Source organism: Diceros bicornis, chromosome 13 (genome assembly GCF_020826845.1).
Source record: "Diceros bicornis minor isolate mBicDic1 chromosome 13, mDicBic1.mat.cur, whole genome shotgun sequence".
Taxonomy (NCBI): Eukaryota; Metazoa; Chordata; class Mammalia; order Perissodactyla; family Rhinocerotidae; genus Diceros; species Diceros bicornis.
This window is the reverse complement of record NC_080752.1, coordinates 16,729,236-16,749,526: the sequence shown is the minus strand read 5'-3', so window position 1 is coordinate 16,749,526 and position 20,291 is coordinate 16,729,236. Positions and strand designations below refer to the sequence as shown.

Genomic DNA, 20,291 nt, shown 5'->3' with positions numbered 1-20,291 from the left:
AGAACCCTCCCGTGAGATGCACGGGGAGAGGTGGGGGAAAGGCGCCTGGGGTTCCATCGCAGTGGGAGGTGGGCCTTCCTCTGGGAGCTGTGGATTCCCACAGCCCCCACCTCCACCCCTCCACCAACCCCTAGAATCATTGCCCCGGTCCAGATCTGCCATGACAGGCGCCCAGGGGGCCCAGCAGCATCGGGTGGCCAGGTGTAGCCACCTACCTTGGAGAGCTCGCGGTGAGCCACAAAAGTGGCCAAGGCCTTGCACACGCTCCACTGCTTCTCCAAGCACAGGTCCTCAGAGGCCACCTGGATGCCCACCTGAAGGGGAAGAGTAAGGTGGGGGAGTGAGGAGGGAAGAAATAGAGCTCACCAACCCGAGAGCCCGCTGCTCGACGAGCAAGGAGGTCCCTCCCCAGGCCTGGCCTCTGGTATTTCCGTAGCACCTACCACATCTGGGAGGACAGAGACCTGGGGTAGGTTCTGAGGCTGCCCCTGGCTCCCTGGGAAACTCTGGGCAAGTCACTTCCCTTCTCTGGGCCTCAGTTTCCTCATCTGTAAAATGGGAATGATCATATCTACCCTCACAGGGTTATTGAGACGATTAAAATGAGACTGTGTTGATGAAAGGGCTTGAAGTAAGTAAAGCGTTGGCTCAATTAAAAGGACAGACACCTGGTATCTTGGTGACCTGGGGCAAGTCCCTCCCCCTCCCTGGCCTCAGTTCTCCCTTTTGTGTTATGGGTGTTGGACAGTTAGATCCTTAGGATCCTCCCAACCCTGCCAGCTGTTTCAGAACTCTGCTGCCTCAACCAGAGCTCTGTGAGTGAGTGTGCCCGGGCTGGGGGCTGAGAATGGAGAGGAGGAAAACCCACCCCCACCACCCCCGGCGTGCCCACCCCACACACCTCCATGCTGGAGTTGAAGGCCCGGTTCACCTTGGCCTTGATATTCACCACTTGTCCAACACTGAGGAGAGAAAGCAGGAGGTGAGCCTTCCAGAGAGGACAGAGGGAGGGAACAGGGGCCTCAGATACTTGTGGGGAAGTGGCAGGAGAATGTCACGGCTCACAGAGCACATTCACATCTGCGATGTCACCGAGTCCTCAAAGCCAGCCAGCAAGACAGTGTTGGCCCCATTTTACAGGTGGGAAAGCTAAGGCTGAGAAAAGTGGCATGATTTCACTCATCTCCCCCTTTCCCCTGCTCCCCCTTGTCCAATGAATGCTCGAGCTTCTCTTTGCTCTCAACTCAACAGTCCCCTCTCTGCCCTCTCATGGCCCTGTAAGTTTCACCCTCCTAACACTTCTTCCAACAGGTTGACCTCCGTCTCCCCACAATCCTTAAGCCCCACTGGGGCAAGGTCACGTCTGTTTTGCTCACCATTGACTCTTCAAGGCCTAGCACGTGGCACAGGGAAGGTCCTCCATAAAGAGTGGCCTACTGCATTAATGAATTCCACACTTATCGAATGCTTGCTAAGTGCAGGCGGCTATGAACAGAGGGTGGGAAGAGAAATGAAAATATTTAAAGCACGCCTACTATGTGCCAGGCACTGTGTACTATCTCATTTGAGCCTCAAAACAAGCTTGGCAGGTAGGTTTAAGGGGGATTGAGCATCAGAGACGGTAAGCCATTTGCCCAAGGTCACCCAGCTAAAAAGTGACAGAGTCAGGATTCTAGATTTGATTCTGTTGACTGCACAGCCCCACTCTTTCCAGCTGCAGCCTGTCCCTCTGGAATGATTCCCACGTCCAGATGAACAATCAGAATCCCTCGGGGAGCCACCTCGCCTGCCCTGGGCCGACTTGTGCATTTCCATTCATGTTTTTAGCAGTCCTAACAGTCCTGGAGGGGCCTGTCATTTTAGGAGACACATACTGACACGTGACAACTACAACTTACTTTCAAATTGTTCCACAAAAAGAGAGAGAGAGAGAGAAAAGTATATGCATTTATTTATCCATATATAGATAAAGCAAATTTAGCAAAATGTTAATTATTAAATCCCAGTGGGGGCGATCATCGCACTATTCAACTTTTCTATAATTTTGAAAGTTATCATGATAAAAAATTAGGGAAAAAAAAACTTCCATGATCCCCCAAATAAAAATAAAAATCTATTTTAGCTGGGGTGCTAAAAAAAGAAAGAAATTTGTGACTCCTCCTCTGCCTCTCCTCCCCCTCTTCCTCCTCTTCTCTAACTTCCCCAAACGCCAAGCAGACATCCACTGGGACCCCTGAGCTTCTCTTCCTTCCTGATCGTCCTCATCCCACAGCTCAGGCCAACACTGGCTCCTTCCCCAGGGTCACTGCCAGCCTCCCCAGGGGCCCCCTCGAGCCCCTAGCTCCCCAGCACCCCTCCAGGTGTTCTTCTCATCGCAGAGAGGCAGCTCCCATAAAGAAGTCTGGCCCCTGTTCAACCTCTTCCCCAGGACCAGTTGACTCTCAGGGGACAGAGGAGCATGTTAAATGACACCACAGTGATGCTGACAGCAAAACCCAAATGAGGGAGAACTCTAGAGGGTAAACGACCAGGTTTCCTCAACAAATAAATTTCAAGGCAAAAGAGAGAGAGAGATGGTGGGAGGAGAGGATGTTGGGGCAGTGTAGCATCTACAGATTTAAAACAAGACTTAAGACATAGCAACCAGTTGCAACCTTATTTGCATCCTGACTTGAACAACAAAAATAACTGTAAAGCAAAAGGAAATAAAAAGAAATTCATGAGACAGTGGGGACCACTGAACACTGACAGGATATCTGGTGTTCAGGAGAAATTATTGCTAATTTTGTTTAAGTGTGGTAATGGCGGTGAGGGTAGGTTTAAAAAGAGTTCTTACCCTTTAGAGATACATTTTGAAATATTTTTAAACGACAAAAGCAAAAACAAACAAAAAACCTTCCCCAGCTTTCCTCAGGTGTGGCCAGGCCTTTCTTCCCCAGCTTGCCCTCCTTCCCAGGATCCTCTCTGGCGTCCCCTTCCACCCACACCCTCCTCTGCCTGGACTCATCTTCTCTCTGCTGGGTCCTGCAGCGGGTCCGTCACGCACACACCCCACCCCAGCCCTCTCTATCCCTAGTTCCTCTGAGTGCCAGAACTTGTGCCGGCAGCAGAGACCCCGACCTGGCCCAGACATGGCTCCACTGGCCTTCAAAGTGTCACTGCACACAGTGCTGACAGTACTGGAGCCAGCTCAAACACCTCCTCCAGGAAGCCCCCTTGATTACCCTCTGTGCCACTACACCCACCTGTAGACATGTAAGCAATGCAGCCCATCGGTTAAGAGTGTGGGGAATCAAAATTGGCCACCCCAAAACGTGTCTCTTTGCCGTGGCTTGATTATTTTTAAGAACAAAAGACTCTGCAACAAACTTTGACCTCCCACCCCACTAAGTGCCTAAAAGAAATTTCAGATAGAAGGTCTGTCCCCAGGACGGGCCATCACCATAGATAACTCTGGGTATCGATAGACTGGGAGAGTCCTTGCTATGTCCGTTCTTGTCAAAGTTCTGTTTACCACACATTTGCTTTTCCATCTCCATGCGAATTGCCTCTGAAGTCCCAAACCACTACCCCCAACACCCTCCTTTGTCTTTAGCTGAAGATGGTATTTAAGATGAGAGCCTCTGCCAGTTTTTCCTGGGTCTCTCCCATGTATACATGTCATAGAGCTTTGTTTGATTTTCTCCTGTTATTCTGTCTCATGTCATTTTAATTCATAGCCCAGCCAGAAGGACCCAGAGTGGGTAGAAGATATGTCTTCCTCCTCTACGAGAGCGAGGGCTCTGGGGCCACACTGTCTGGCCACTGGTACATCCTGGGTCCCCCACTAGCTGTACAGCCTTAAGCAAGTTCCTTCACTTCTCTGGGCCTCAGTCTCCTCCTCTGTAAAATGAGGACACTAACAGCCAGGACCTCAGAGTGTTGTTCTGAGGGTTAAATAAGTTAATGTATTAAAAAGGCATTACAAATAGTGCATCAGTATTGGTTCATGAACTGTGACAAAGGTACCATACGAATGTAAGACACTAGTAACAGAGGATCTGGGTGTGGGGTATATGGGAACTCTCTGCACTATCTACAACTTTTTTGTAAATCAAAAACTATTTTAAAATAAAAGATATGTAGAAAAAGTATTACAAAGCACCCATGTGTCAGAGATCATTATTAGCATGGAACTTAGCCCTCTGAACTGAAATTATGTTCTACATCTGTGTCTCCGCAGCCCGGGAGCTCCTGGGCACTACGCTGCAGTTGACTCTGTGCACCCCACACCCAGCATGGGCCCTAGTCCAGAAAAGGTGCAAGCAGGGATGAATGACTGAATCAATGAATATCGGGACTGGCCAGACTTCTTCCTTAACCATAACACACCAGGCACCCAGGAATCCTGAACAAGCCCTTGGCACTTGATGTCCTGGGCACTGACAGCAAGTTTAGGAGCAGGCCCGGAGGCAAGAGCACTGTCTGCAGCCCCTGCCGCCTGTCCTGGGCCGAGGGCTTGGCTCACTCCTCGGGTCCCAGCAGAGCTACGCTGAGATAAAGCTGAGCAGTGTAATGAAGAGCTTTCTAAAAGGCACAGACATTAGACAAAACAAACCAAACAAAAAACCTGGGAGGTGGTGAGCTCCTCATCCCTGGAGGTATGTGAGCAGAGGCTGAATGGCCCAAGCTTCTGGCTCAGGCTTGGGCAAGTCACCTTGTCTAGTGACCTCCCTATAGGCCAGTGACCAATGACCCACAGACAATGTCCAAGCTCAGAAAGGCATTCACTGATGAATACTATTTTGCAAACCTTATCTTATTTTCCATTTTGCAGATAAGAAAACCAAGGCCCACAGCAAGAGACTGACTTCCCCCAAATCACACAGCACCCCATGATGTTGCTCAGTAATGTCTGCCTCAAACATGACTCAACTTCCTTGGCCCCACCCTGGCCGAGGGAACCCACCCCTAGCCCACCACTGTCTCAGAGACCCTGCAGACAGGTCATTGCTCCCACTCCATCTGTAAAGGCCCTCGGTGAGCCAAGTCAGGTTCCAGGCAGCACACAGGTTGACCAGACAGGAGGCGGGGGAGGGGGCCCTGGAGTCGCGGTGGGGAGACCAGAAGGATGGAGAGGCAGGAGGGTCCACTTACCTAATGGTGTGCTCAAAATAGATATCGTCCATGGAGGCCGTGACGCAGGGGCAGCCAGCATGCCTCTCCGCTGGCATCGGGAGAAGAAAGCCGTGCGTTAGCAGCCTCCTCACGGCACGCAGCCCTCTGCACCCCACCCTTCTTCACCTCTCTCCACTAGTCACCACGCCCGACCCCACTTTACATCTGGGCTTTGTCTGTCTAGCGTCTCTCCCTTCTGCTGGACTGCGAGTTACTGGAGGGCAAGGACTTTTGCCCATCTTGCTCATGGCTGTGCCCGGGGCCGCAGCGGAGTCTGGCACACAGTAAACACTCAGCAGGTAGCTGCTGAAGGAAGGAATGATCACGCCAGGCACTCTACGTGCCCGCCTTCTCAGGAGCCCGTAACTCTGCGCAGTCAGCTTCCCCCTCCTTTGTTTCCTCGTCTGAGTCATTCCTGCCCCCAGGACTCTGGCCAGTGCCTCAGCCCCTCTGGAATCCTTTCCCCGGCCCCAGGGCAGGGTCAGGGCCTCTGGTCTGTTCTCTCCACAGCCCGACTTCTGCCTCCGTTTCCCAGCCCCCTGCAAACAGTGCTGGGGGGCAGCCAGTCGCCTGTCTGTGCCCCCAGCAGACTGCGAGCTCCCTGTGGGCTGGAAAACACTGGGACACCAGGCACACTGAAAGAGCTCAACTCAGCCCGCTCAGTGGAGAGAATGCCCCAGGGCACACAGCGGGGGCTGTGCTCACTCTCCAGCCCACCACGGAGCAGCCACGTTCAAGGCCGTGCTGTGATGACGGGGACCTGAGGGTCCAGGACCAACACTCACAGCTGTGCGGGGTTGAGAGAGGGGGTGGACCCAAGCTGAGGGCTGAGAAATCAGAGAGGGCAGCTGGGGCGGGGGAAGCAGCATGTGCCAAGGCCGGGCCAGCACGGAGCGTCCCTGGTGGACGGTGACGTCTCTGGAAACGGAGGCCTGTCCTCCAGAGGGTGGGGCTGTGGGGGAGGTCGGCGGTGCGGGTGCAGCTCACCGGACAGGCAGGCCGTGGTGTCGATCCACTTGAGCAGCTGCCCGACGCTCAGCTCGCCACGCTGGTTGGTGTGGCAGGGCAGCACCAGCTGGCTCATCTGCACCTCCGTGGGGTTCCGGTACCCCTCACCCTCCGCCATGACGCCGCCGTCCTTCTCTGCGCGGGAGGCCGACTTCCGGGATGTGCGGCTGGAGAACACGGAGGCCAGGCCCTGGGGGACAGGTTGGGACACAGAGGTCAGCTCGCTGCAGGTCTCCCAGGTCTGCCCGTCCCTGACACCTCCCAGGTCTGCCCGTCCCTGACACCTGAGGGCCGCACCCCAGGGCCACCTCCCATCACACTCCCACTCCAAGAGCGGCCACCACCCTCCAGCCCAAGGTCTCAGCCCCAGGGGCTCTCTGGAAGCCACTTGCGCCCAGTCTCCTCTTGGCCAACGACTTCATGTTAACACGCCCTGGGACTCGAGGGGCGAGAGGGGAGAGAGGAATCCCGTAGAGAAGTCAGTCCTCCTCCCTTCAGCTGCTGGGCCAGCTTTTTCAAATGAGGAAGCCAACCTGCCCTCCCATCTCTCTGGCCTGCTCTGCCTGATCAGACTGTGAACAGAGCTAGGCACACCTGCGCGTGTGGGACAAACGACAGGAAGGACAGACACATGGGTTCCAACTCTCACGGCCAGTGCCAATTATGCGAATGACAGTCACTGCTAACTTTTATCCAGTACTTACTAAGTACCAAATACTCTTCTAAGTACATTACATATATGAAGTCAATTTTATCCGCACAACAAACTCCTGAGGTAGGTTCATTATTATCCTCATTTTATAGATGAGGAAACCGAGGCCCAAGTAAGTGGCAAAGCCCAGCTGTGACTCTGGCTGCAGAGTCTGAGGTCCTACCCGCCACACTACACTGCCTGCAGGGCCTCCTGGGGCTGAGATGAGAAGGAGCCAGGGCCCCAGCCTGCACTCAGCGGCAAAGAGCGCCATAACCCAGTGCTGACCCCATCACAGCTGCAGGATGGGGGCAGTGACGGCGCAGGGCAGCGACAGTTCTCGTGCTGGGGGTCTGTACTCCTCGGATAATTCCTCCCATGAGACTCCCATAGCTCATTCAAGAAATTCAAAGCATGCTGAGGTGACTTGTTCAAGATCACTGACCCCTAAGTGGTAGAACTGGGATTTGAACCAGGCCTGTCTGACCCAGAACAGCTTGTGGGTTCCCAGGGAGGCAGCTCACTCCCAAGAGCCCCTGGGTACCAGGCACAATGTGAGCACCGAGGGTAGAGAGAGGAAGGCAGCGGCCCCAGGGGCTCTCGGCCTGGGTGGAAGCCTGCGGGGTCCCAGGCTACCACGCTTGCAGGCTCTTGCAGGCAGCTCGCAGGCCGCTGCAGTCCAAGCAGCAGGACCCGTCACCATAGTAACCACTGCCAAGGCGTTTCCCGCCTGGTGTGCATTGGGGTCTGCGTGGATGTGGGTGTGGGTGGCTGGCTTTCTGGGTGTGGGAGGCAGTAGAGGGAGGAGGCAGGCAGACTCCGTTCACCCACACTCTTCCCAAACCCCTCCCACAGCCAGTGGCTCTGCACAGAACATTCCACAAAGGAGCGCTGAAGAAAGCTAGGGAAATGGGGGAGGCAAGATACAGAGGGTAAGCAGGCAGAAGAAAGGGAGCAGACGTGTGGGGTTTCTGGGCGGTTCTGGATATACACGCAGGGAAGCCCCACACACAGTGTTTCTGCTTTACAAGCTATTTTCACATCCAGCGCCTCACTGGATCCCCACAAGGAAGACAGAGGGTGAAGGCTGTTGACCCCATTTTACAGATGAGGAAAGTGAGGAGGGAAAAAGCCTTCAGCCGGCAGTCAGTACACTAAGTTCTAACCCTCTCTCTGCTTCTTACCCAGTCAATCCCCACGCCCACCAGCCTCTAATTTCCTGTTCTGTGAAAAGGAGTCTCAGCTTCCCAATGGAGACTACATGCCTGGAGGCAGGATCTTTGCCTTGTTCATTCATTCATTCATTCACTCATACATTCATTCACCAAGCACCTCCTTTGTCCTGGGCCAAACACTGAGAACACAAAGATAATTGGGCCAATCCCTTTGAGAAGCTCACACTCTAGTGCTCATGCTTGGAAGGACTGGCACACAATAGGACCTCATCAAAGGTTTGTGGAGGGATAACCAGAGACAGACGGGAGTTCAAATCCTAGCCCTGTTCCTCAGGTGCGACGTGATCCTGAGCAAGGCCCCTCCACTTCTGAGCCTCATCTGTCACTCATAGGGCGGGGGCAGGGGGAGACTGTCAATCCCCAAGATACCCCAGCCCTGGCTCCAGGATTCTCCAGGATTCTGGGTCTAACCTTCCAGGGCTCTGGCACACCCAGCTGAGGTTTCTAATGAGGAAGCTAAGGAGCCCTATCACCCTGTCAGGCAGGAAACACTGAGCTCCTCCAAGCAAGGCTGTGCTCCAACCCCCAGCCCCCAGGCAAACTGAGGGACAAGCCCCACTGTGGCTGTCCCCCCACTCCCCTCAAAGAGAGGGGTGCAGAGCCCCTGGGCTGGAGCATAGGGAGAGGGGACAGAGCAGCACAGGTGGCCCCAGGCACAGCCTCACAGACTCCAACTCCTTCCTTGGCTCCAAGGCAGTCTGCCCACGTCCAGACAGGCCAGGCCATGCCTCCTCCTGTCCCAAGGTGGGCAGGCAGCCAGCCCGGGTGGCAGGGGCATGTGCGGCCCGGGCAAGGTTTGGCCAATGGGTCCCCAGAGCCAGGCCTCTCCTCCCAGGGCTGGTCACGCGGAAAGCAGAGGCCCTGGACAGAGCCAGGGCCTGGGGCGGCCAGGCAGGCTGAGCCAAGACAGCTGACAGGGAGAGCAGAGCCCGCTATGAAGGTGGTGAGGGCATCTGGGGGTCAGAGACGTGCCCTCTCAGATGGCAGCCATGCCAGGCGCTGGCCCCAGGCCATAGCAAACCTGCCAGAACTGATAATCCTAGACTAGGCCTCAGCTGGCTACACTGTGGGCTCTATGTCCCTCCTCCTGGGCCAGAGTCACGTCACGGACCTGCTGGGTCGGAGCAGGAGAGGCCACTTCGCCCAGTCCCTTCACAGCTAGGGAGACTGAGGCACACAGAAGGACAGGCTGGTCCAGGGACATAGCTGGGGAGCCAGAATGAGCCCTCCAGGGCCAGGGCTCCTTCTAGGCAATTTGACAACAGCCCCACTCACAGACTTAACCTGGATTTCCTCCCTCCCCCAAGCAGCCAGGTCCCAGCGATCCAACCTCTTTAAACCCCAGGTCCACCCCACCGCCCTGCGCACTCAGGCCCCACACCACAAGTCCACTGGACTGGTTCCATAGCCTGTCCACAAGCCTCCAGTCTCTCCACCTCCTTCGAGCCTCCACGCAGTAGCAGGGGGATCTTTCCAACAAGCAAATCCACCAACTCAACAACCACAACTTACTGCGTCCTGCCTCTCAGGGATAATAGGTCCAGTCCCTATAACTCCTCTCTTCACGGGACTCTGGTCTGTCCCTTAGGGCCACTCAGACCTTTCTGAAGAGCGAGCCTGACCAGACACCTCCCCTGCTCAAGACTCCTCAATGGCTCCGTCCACTCGCAGGATCAAGGCCCTACTCTGTAGCTCCTGCCACCACCCCCAGCGGCTGCTCGCCCAGCTCTAGACCACACGCGGTTCCTCCGAGCACCACTCATCCCCCTCTGTTCCTCCGTCACAAGGTGCTGTTTCTGCCTCGGATCCCTTTATCTGCCCCACCTGCCAGGTGAGTCCTCTCTCCTCCCTCCTCAAGCCCCCCATCCTGCCTCTTCCCCAGGGAGGGTTAGGGCCTCCCCACCCCCGCAGCCTCGTCTGTCTCCATCACAGCACTGCCCAAGCTGTGTGGTCACTGTTTTTACGGCCACCTCCTCCAGCAGACAGGCATTCCCACGGGACAGGGACAGACTCAGGCCTGCCACGGAGCAGATGCCAAATAAATGCCTACGGGAGATGAAAAGAAAGAAAATGGCTAGTGACAGGGGTGGCCTTGGAGCTGAAGACGAGGAAGGTCTGAGGTGCAGAGGGGACATGAAGCCAGGGGAGCGCAGAGAAGCAGGTGGGAAAGCAGTAGGCACCTGTGCAGGTGGAGACAGGGAGAGGCGCCAAGGAGGCCCCAGAAAGCACGGAAGTGTCCCGGAGAGGGGCGTGGCCTACAGTGATGGGCCAGACAAGGATCCCAGAGAGATCTCAGTGCCTTCAGGCTCCCCGGGGAACCAAAGGCCTGCAGCAGACGAGGCCCTCCTGCCCTGGCGGGAGGGGCAGGCTTTGGTGACCTCTCAACTAGCCCACCGTGACCAGGCTGCGCACAGGCCCTGGGGTCGGCCTGGCCTGGGTTCAAGGCCGTTCCACAATTAACTTGTGTGACCTCAGGGCAAGCTGCTCAACTTCTGTGGGCCTCAGTTTCCTCATCTGTAAAAATGAGATTATAGGGCCGGCCCGGTGGCGTAGCGGTTAAGTTCGTGCACTCCACTTCAGCGGCCCAGGGTTTGCAGGTTCAGATCCCGGGCGTACACCCACGCACCACTTGTCAAGCTATGCCGTGGTGGCGTTCCATATAAAGTAGAGGAAGATGGTCACGGATGTTAGCCCAGGGCCAATCTTCCTCAGCAAAACAAAAAAAAAAAAAGAGGAGGATTGGCAACAGATGTTAGCTCAGGGCTAATCTTCCCCACAAAAAAAAAGGAGGGGGGATTATAATACCTACCTACAAGGGTCATCGTGGGGATGAAATTAAGCATGATCAAGTGTTTAAAGCTACCAGCACATGCCTACCTTATGGCCAACATTTATCGAGCACTTACCGTTGGCATTATGAAGCTGAGTGTGGCTTCCTACAGAAATATAGCTGAGAGAAACCCAAACACAGTTCAAACCAGGCTGTTTACATAGTCCTTTCTCACCATGAGTCCGCCAGAACCTGGCGGGGAAGGGACCAGACTCTCAGCCCATCGAGAGGGTCTGTGAGAATTCAAAAAGCCAGCGAAAGTGGAGCGGGGAGTCCAGCCCAGCGTGAGAATGCAAAGCCCGCTATCCCCCACGCCCTCCCTACCTCTCCCCAGGGCGGTGGGGACTGGAAGGTAGGCCCCGAGGGGGCAGGGAGAGCAGCCCTTGGCCCAGGGCCGGCCAGGCCCCAGGAAAGGCCCGGTTGTCTGAGCCAGGCCCCTCTGAGTATGTGAGGGAGCTGCCTACACTGGATGATTTGTCCTCACAAAGGTGGCTCCAGCCTCTCAGAGAGACCAGGACGGCCTCTGGTGGTTTCCCCACCAGCCAGGCAGAGCATCTGTCAACACCCTAAACTCGCCCTCAGGCCTATTCCCTACCTTCCTCCCAAAAAGGCTCGGAGGCAGCCTGCCTGCACACGCACACAGGCACACAGACCACACACGCACCGGGAGCCAAAATGCAAACAGAGCTAAGGAACCAAATAAGGGAGGAGAGGATTATGTTAGGAATCCAGTTGCACAAAGATGCTGCCATAGAGAACTGCATTTGGCCTTGAGATTCGCAGCAGACAAGGCAAAAAAGGGTAGCAGTGGGTACCAAACTCTTAGGCGAAAAGAGGGAGCACTCGTCCATGAAGCCAGCATGAGGCCTGGGAGACGGAGGACACTAGCGAGCTGTTCCACAGGCTTCCGATTGTCACGTAACATCAAATCATATCCTCATTCTAGAAGATAAATAATGGTCCCCAGTGCCCTATACGAACATCCTCATTTTACTTCTAGCTACAGGGTGTATTGGCACTTAATATTTTCCAAGATTTTGAAGTGGGAAAGGTAGAAAATTAAACCAATATTTTTTTATTAAGCATCTCCTATATGCCATTCATTTGGTTAACATTTATTGAACACCTACTCTATATCAAGTTCTATGCTAGGAGCTCTCATGTGCATCATCTCAGAAATTCTCATATCTACCCTGTGAGGCATTGTTATTCTACCCATTTTACTGATGAGCAAACCAAGGCTGAGAGCCGGTACATCGCTTCTGAGCACCTGGGAAGTGGTGGAGTTTAAGGCAATCCCAGACCCACCAGCCAAAGTCCACGTTTATACCACTACAGCACTTCCATAGGCCTTGGAGATGGAGAAGATGGAAGAAATTCTTCCCATCTGAGACTCAGAGAGGGGAAGCAAACTACCCCCAAGTCACACAGCCAGTCAGTGACCAAGGAGAGAAGAGAGGCCAGGGCCCTGAGTCCTAGTTCAGAGCCCACAGCCTGGTGCAGGCTGATCAGGCAGTGGGCATTCCCTCCTGACGGCCAGCTCTTGTGCTCTCCCAGGATGGAGAGAGAGGGATGGGGGGCCCTCCCACCTTCTAATCCTGCCCTACGCCCCAAATCTGGTGAGGAAGGGAGGTGGGGTAGGGACATGATTGAAACTCTGAGCTAAGGACAAGCCTTCTTCAGTTCGGCCCCATCTCTCCTTTGGAAAAAGAGCTTTACGGGGCATCTCAGTTCCGTGCCTTCCTATAAAGCTGAATATAAATGGAACTGTTATCAGCTCATCATCCCCAGGAGACTTTGGACAAGTTATTTTACCTCTCTATGCCTCAGTTTCCTCATCTGTCAAATGGGGATAACGAAAGAACCTGGGGTTATAGTAAGGATTATAAAAGACAATGATGGGGCTGGCCCAGTGGCGCAAGCGGTTAAGTGCGCGCGCTCCGCTGCGGCGGCCCGGGGTTCGCTGGTTCGGATCCCTGGCGCGCACCGACGCACTGCTTGGTAAGCCGTGCTGTGGCGGCGTCCCATATAAAGTGGAGGAAGATAGGCACCGATGTTAGCCCAGGGCCCTCTTCCTCAGCAAAAAAAGAGGAGGATTGGCGGATGTTAGCTCAGGGCTGATCTCCTCACAAAAAAAAAAAAAAAAAAAAAAGACAATGAACCCCATAGGATGGCTATAATCAAAATCACAGAAAATAACAAGTGTTGGCGAGGATGTAGAGAAAAAGGAGCTCTCATATCAAATCATTATGTTGTACATCTAAAACTAATATAATGTTGTATGTCAATTATACCTCAATAAAAAATAAAATAAAATAAGAATTTGAAAAAAAAAGGAATTCTCGGGGCTAGCCCGGTGTTAAGTGCACGCACTCCACTGCTGGCGGCCCGGGTTCGGATCCCAACGCACCGCTCCTCAGGCCATGCTGTGGCGGCGTCCCACATAAAGTGGAGGAAGATAGGCACGGATGTTAGCTCAGGGCCAATCTTCCTCAGCAAAAAAAAAAAAAAAACAGGAGGATTGGCATGGATGTTAGCTCAGGGCTGATCTTCCTCACACACACAAAAAAAAGGAATTCTCGTACATTGAGCCACTGTGAAAAACAGTTTGATGGTTCCTCAAATAGTTGAGCATAGAAATACCATATGACTCAGAATTCCACTTCCAGGTATATACTCAAGAGAATTGAAAATAGGTACCCAAACAAGTACATATAATACATGTTCACAGCAGCACGATTCACAAAAGCCAAAAGGTGGAAACAACCCAAATGTCCATCAACAGATAAATGGATCAACAGACTGTGGTGTATCCATATAATGGAATATTAGTCAGACATAAAAAGAAATGAAGTATTGACAAATGCTAAAACAAGGATGAACTTCAAAAACATTATGCCAGGTGAAATAAGCCAGACACAAATGGTCACATTTTGCATGGTTCCACTCATGAACTGTCCAGAACAGGTAAATCCATAGAGACAGAAAGCAGAATGGTGGTGGCCAGGGGCCGGGGAGAGGAGGGAGGGGGAGAAACTGCTCAATAGGTGAGGAGTTTTACTTTGGAGGATGGAAATGTTTGGCAAGTAGACAGAGGTGGTGGTTGCACAACACTGTGAATGTACTAAATGCCACTGAATTGCTTACTTTAAAATGGTGAATTGTATCTTACATGAATTTCACCTTGATAAATTACCTTTTCTAATCTTCTTTTTTATTTATCTTTAATTTTTTATTTTTTTTCTGAGGAAGATTGTCCCTGAGCTAACATCTCTGCCAATCTTCCTCTATTTTGTATGTGGGTTGCCACCACAGCATGGCTGACAAGTGGTGTAGGTCTGCTCCTGGGACCGGAACCTGCAAAGCTGGGCCGCTGAAGCGGAGTGTGCCAAACTTAACCACTACACCATGGGGCCAGCCCCTCTTTTTTAACCTTGAGAAAGAACATTTTAGACACATATCAGGTAAGTCTGCTAATTTAAATTAAATTAAATGTAAAATGCCAACCACACTAAAAAAATGTTGGAAGCAGAGGGTTTAGCATGGTACCTGGCGTGTTGCAAAAACGGTAGGTTTTATTATTAGCTCTCCGGGCCTCAGTTTCCTCATCTGTCAAATGGGGCATTTAACTGGATAGTCTCCAAGACTCTTTCCAACCATGAAAGGGTTTGGCTGATGGGAGAAAGTCCTCAACAAGGTCCACGAGGCCTGAGCAGAGCGCCCTGCCAACCTCCAGTCTTGCTCACACCACGTGCCCCAGCCTCACTGGCTTCCTCCCACTGCCGGGCCTCTTCTCGTGCCATCCCTTCTGGCTAGAGCACTCTTCCCTCTCCTCTTCTCCTCTGCAATGCCTACTCATCCCTCAGCTCCAGCCTCTCTTGCCCATCCTCGTGCTCCTGCCGCCGTGTCCCTTCCCACTGTATGAACAACAACGTTCATTTAATTGAGGGATTATTTGGTTGACACCAGACCAGAAGATCCACCAGGCAGGAGCCCTCTCTCTCTACTCCTGGTCTCCATGGGCCCAGTACAGGGCCTGGCTCTTTGTGGACCAAATGCATGAGTTCATTCAGTGGGTCCCCAATGCCCACCAGTGTCACCCCCTGTAGGCAGGGAGAACACAGGCCATGAGGTCAGGCCACGTTCCCCTCTAAAGGACCCATTTCCTTCCTGCCCCCTCACCCCATTCTAGACCAAAAAGCCTAAACATCACCTGCCTGCCTCCACCCCCAAGGGTAAAAATAACCTTGTCTGAAATCTGACACTTAACCTCAGCAGGGTCATCTGTGAGAACTCCCCCTGCCCCACTGTGGAGCCTGCCCGGGGCCAGAGGGGGAGGGAGGCATTTCCTGAATGCTTTCCCATTTGTATCCCATCTGACCCATGGGCACGCCCATTTGAGATGTTATCATTGGCGAGGTACACAGGGGACCCAAGGCCAGAGATGTCTCAAGGCCTGTCCAAGGTCCCCCTGCCTGAACCACAGAGCCGGACTGAAACACATCCATCAACACTGCATCTCTATGCCTCCATCTACACTACAGCCCTCTCCTCCACCGTGACAGTGATTACAACTGCCTGCTTGTATGGATGGGGAAACTGAGGCACAGGGGGCTCTCTGTCCAAGGTCTTAAGTAAAAGGGCCTGGAGTCAGGCAGACCTCGGGTAAGTTACGGAGAAGTTGAGGACAAATACCTCCACCCCATCTCCATCCACAAGTAGTGTGAGGATTAAAGGAGATCCCAAAACTAAAGGTGCCCACTAACTGCGAAGTGCTGTGCACATGCAAGGGAGCCTCGGTTCAAGGAGGCCAGAGAGGAGGGAGCAGTTGGCTGGACCGGGACTTGTCTTTCCTAAACCACCACGGACTCCAGCAGCCTTGGTTTCCCACTATCAGGAAATGGAAACGTGGAGAAGGGAGGCAGCGTGGGACGGTAGGTTCTGGAGTCAGGTGGGCTGCACGTGAATCCCAGACCTAACCTCAGAAGAGCACTCGGGCAACTTGCTTCTCCCCCACCCAGTTATTCACATGTTCATCAACAACAGAGCACCCCCCAGGGACCAGATTCCTCCTCTGTAAAGTGAGATTAATAAGTACTTTGCAGAGTGGTCCTGAGGAGCAAAGGAGGGAGAAAGTGCTTTGTAAATTGCAGTGGTTCTGCCCTCCTTTTATTCCAGCACCTCTCCAGAGTCTGAGTAGGGCCTGTGTGGACAAGCCTGAGTGGGTCCCCGCCCCCACAGCGCCAGGGTCTAGGTGGGAAGACAGACGTGAGAAAGGGGTTACTTAGGAGATGCTGTTACACCAAGAGGAGGCAGGGCCTGTGGGAGTGCGTGGGAACCTGCAGGTGAAGGACTGGCTGTGTGGGCCAGGGGCTCAAATTACCCTCAGCAGACAACCACCCCCCCACCTCTCTGCACTGTTTGGGCGCTGTCCCGGCCTATGCCCCAGAACCAACGACCGATGCCACGAGAGCAAGTGTTTTAATCTCTCTGGCCCCAGCTTCGTCATTTATAAAATTGAGAGGGCAGGTGTGCAGGGAAACTGAGAACAATGGCTCTCCCTCGCTTAAGGATTGAACATGTGCCAGGCACTGTGCAAAGCACCTTCCACGCGTTCTTTCTTTCAATCTTCACACAGCCCTAACAGTGGGATGTTGTTATCACTCCCATTTTACAGATGGGAAACAGAGGCCCAGAGAGGGTAAGTAACTTGCACATTCACACCCCCCATCACACAGCCAGTGAAGGGCAGACCCGGAGCCTGAACCAAGTCTGTCTAACTCAAAGGCTGAGGCTGCTCGGGCCACTTTGCTGTAACTGCCCCTCTGGTCTGACAGGCAAGACGGTCACAGCTGCATCCCAGGCATCTGTGCCAGGCATGGGCCCTCCCTCACCCACACATGCTGGGCCGGGACCCACACAGGGAAGCCCCCCTCCCTGTCTGCCCTCACATCCTCTGCCGGAAAGGGATGGTAGCCGTACCTCCTCCCAGCGCAGTCCAGGGTCAAGGCACTTGCCCCACTGGATGCTCAAGGCCCAGCAGCCCGTGAAGGGGTGAGGTGGCCGCCCCCAGCGAGGAAACTGCAGGCTCTCTGGCCTGAACATTGCGCTTTGTAAACCCTCAGCTCCCAGGAGTGTGAAGAAGCCTCAAGGTCAGCTAGATATGCCCCTCTCAGGAGCAGGAATCTCAGCCACCACACCCCCTCCAGTGGCTGTCCAGCATGAGCCTGCTCGCTGCCAGAGACAGGGGGCTCGCTCCCGTCTCACATAGACCCTTGCACTGGGGAGCAGGGCTGCCCGTCAGAGTTCTTCCATTTAGAGCCCCCCCTCCGCCTGCTGACAGCTGCCTCCCTGTGGCCTCCTACCTTGGGGCTGTTTGCCACCCTCCACCCCCTACCTCCCGCAGACCCCATAAAGAGGCAGGAGGGATCTGAACGCAGGCAGGCTAACCCCAAGTGCAATTGGCCCCGCTATTTTGCCTCTCAGGGGAGCCCCTCTGATAGCACCCGGCCCAGAACCCACATTCACAGGTAGCACCCCCATGCTGGAGCTCCTGGCAGCGGGGGGGGGGGGGCCCTTCAGGAATTGTGAAGAACAGGCCCAGCCTCTTTCCTCATCATGCCCTCCCCGCCAGACAGCCAAGGCTGCTGCCTCACGCTGCCTGGGGGTCACCACGGCAACGGACGCCAGGCACCGGCCAGGCCCAGCCATCCTGCCAGCAACCCCGCTTACCTTGGAGCTGGGCACGCCAGCTACAGGCTTCGCCAATCCCCTCCAGGAGGGCAAGGGAGAGAGAAGGAGAAGACGGAAGTGGGCAGGAGCGAGAGGGTACAGAGAGAAAGAAGGGAAAGAGAGAGAGACTAGAAAAACCATGAGGCCAAAGAATGGAGGCTGGTAGAACAGAGCAAGAAGAGAGGACTCTCTCCCTCTCTCCCTCTCTCCCTCTCTCTCTCTCTTTCTCTCTCTCTCTCTCTCAGCAGGAAAGGGCCCCCTCCCAGCCTCTGGCCTGCCGCACACATTCCTCACGCCTGAGCTGCACTCAGCGCTGCAGGATCCCGGCCACAGCAGGGACTTCCTGCCCCAGGAAGCTGGTCCCCCCCGGTGGCCCCTTCAAGGCCCCTCCTGCTGAGGATGATGTCCTGCCCTCCCCAGCAGGTGGGGCCCCTTCCCCAAAATTCTCAGGCAGCACCTCCCTTCTTGTCCCCAGCACGCCCTGAGGCCCCAGACCCCCCCAGTGCTCCTGCCCGCCCAGGCTGTCTTCCTTCCCACCTCACCCAGCTTCCCCTCGCACAGCACACCGACTTTTTCTCCCCCGAAGTGTTGAAGAAACCACTCCCAAGCCAGCAGAACTCCATCCATGAAACGCATTCCCTTACACTGTGTGTGAAGTGGACCAGGCCTCAGAACGAGGCCTAGCGAGGGGACACCAATCCTCGAGGGGCTGCTTCCAAGGCCTCGAGTCTCCAGGGCCAAGGGTGAGACCCAGAGCTGGGCCGGGCCTGGTCTCTGGCAGGGGCCGCTGGGCTGAGCAGGTGCATCACCCGTTCTCCACTGGGCACTCTCCACGTGCCGGTGCTGCCCTCGGCCTCACGCTCTCTGTGCAAGAGCCCTGTCCTCATCCCTTCCCCACCATGTGCCCCACACCGCCTCGGAGGAATTCGAGTCCACCTTGAGAAAGGTTTGTTGAAGAAATGATGAGCAGGGCAGAGAGAGAAGGGAACAAACAGGAAGGCACAGGGGGCCGGCAGGAAGGTGGCCGTAAGGCCCAGCAGACACAGGCGGTGTTGGAATCCCAGCCCCGCCTCTGTCTCCCTGGTTAACCTTAAGCCATTTACGTAAGCCACTCTGAACCTCACTTTCCACATCTATAAAATGGGAATAATTATGTCATAGAGAGGATGCAATGAGATTCTATGTGCAAGGTACTTAGAACAAGATCTGACCTGTTGAAAGTGCTCGAAAAGTGTCAGCTCTTCATGTTGTTAAAAGCGAGGCAAACACAGGAAATTGTCCTTGCCAGAAGGGCCTGCACAGGTCCCTGGGGGTAAGAGATGCCCACCATGATGGGCCAGGCGGCCTTTCCAGAGCCCATGCCAAGCTGCAGAGAAGCTCCCAGCCGCAGCAGGGTCAGACAGGCCCCGTTTTAGCCCTGTTCTGTGACAGTCACTACCTGGGACATAACATCTGTCTACCACCAGGGCTTCACTTCCGCCATGAATCAAGATGTTGAACAGGACAGAGTCTGTGGCGCTCCACGGAGCGCTCCCACAGATGTCCACACACAGTCTAACCACACTCGACAACTGCCGGGCCCTGAAAGGCTTAAGACCTCTCACAAAGGAAATGGCTTCTTGGAATAGAAGGTGGCGGTCACTAGAAACCAGCTCGGGCTCACTGGGAACAAGGCATTCCAGGTGCAAGGGAAGACATCACTGGGGCAGGAATAGACATCTTTTGCATAATTTGCATAATTTGCATTTGCATAGACCCAGAACATTGTAAGTGTTTAGTGAACTCGTGTTAAATTGAACCTGGGAGGTGTCTCCAGGGGAGTACCACATTTGTCTGCTCTGTTCAGCATGTGATCAAACGGTCTGAATGAAGACACATGCGGTCATAGGTGGCCACCTGAAACACTGTAACTAAGGCCAAGTGGATGAAAATAAACAAGATTCATGGTATCCACCCGCATTTAAGTTTTTCTGAGGCCCTCACTTTGCTTTAAGTTGTATGCGTGCTGGGTGGCTCTAGTTTAAGGGTTGTTGATGCAAAAACGGCCTCATGATTTCATCCATCCGCAAGCTCAACAGTGACAATCCCTCTATAACCAGACGGGCACCCTGTGGCTGCTCAAGGCTTCTGCTGTAGGGACGCGTGGGGACATGTTCAGGGCAAGGACAATTCAGTGGCAGGGAGGAGACAGCCTCCAGCTGGGGTATGGCAGGCAGCATGAGGCCCAGCCCTGTGAGAGGGGACAAGGATGGACAGCATGCCATAGGAGGGACAATGAGGGGCCAGTCTACATGTGGCCTGGGTGACAGGCTTCTGGCTGCAAATCCGAGGGCTGGGTGGGTCAGAGGACACGAAGGGTCCTTTTAAGGTGTAAAACCAAGACGAGGTGGAGTGGACAAGGTTAGAATGAGGCCAGTTCCGGCTGGGGATCAACATCATTCACTCCTTCAAGGTGCTGGGAATCCAGCATTGAATAAGACACAGACTCTTCTCTTACAATAAACAACGGAACAAGACGATTTCAGAAAGTGAAAGAGCTAAAGGAAGGAAGAAGGGGCAGAGGTGATAGAGAAGGTGGCGGACAGGGAGGAGCTAATCTAGGTTGGGTGATCAAGATCTGAATGAACGACAAGAAGGA

The 20,291-nt window shown here is 54.1% G+C and overlaps 1 protein-coding gene across 4 annotated transcripts in view; it reads right to left on the bottom strand.

The window, feature by feature from the left end:
* Positions 1 to 20,291, bottom strand: part of ACOT11 (acyl-CoA thioesterase 11) — a 49,635-nt gene that overhangs the window by 14,940 nt on the left and 14,404 nt on the right. For 2 of the 4 annotated variants that reach the window (XM_058552503.1, XM_058552504.1), the window contains exons 2-5: positions 6,145 to 6,355; positions 5,137 to 5,206; positions 902 to 962; positions 216 to 314 (exon numbers count right to left, since the gene is read on the bottom strand). In XM_058552503.1, coding sequence (XP_058408486.1) covers positions 216 to 314; positions 902 to 962; positions 5,137 to 5,206; positions 6,145 to 6,283 — 369 coding nt within the window. In that variant the 5' untranslated portion in view covers positions 6,284 to 6,355. Of the gene's footprint in view, positions 1 to 215; positions 315 to 901; positions 963 to 1,376; positions 2,129 to 5,136; positions 5,207 to 6,144; positions 6,356 to 17,443; positions 17,648 to 20,291 lie in introns of those variants that run through there. The other 2 variants (XM_058552506.1, XM_058552505.1) reach the window with 2 other exon arrangements.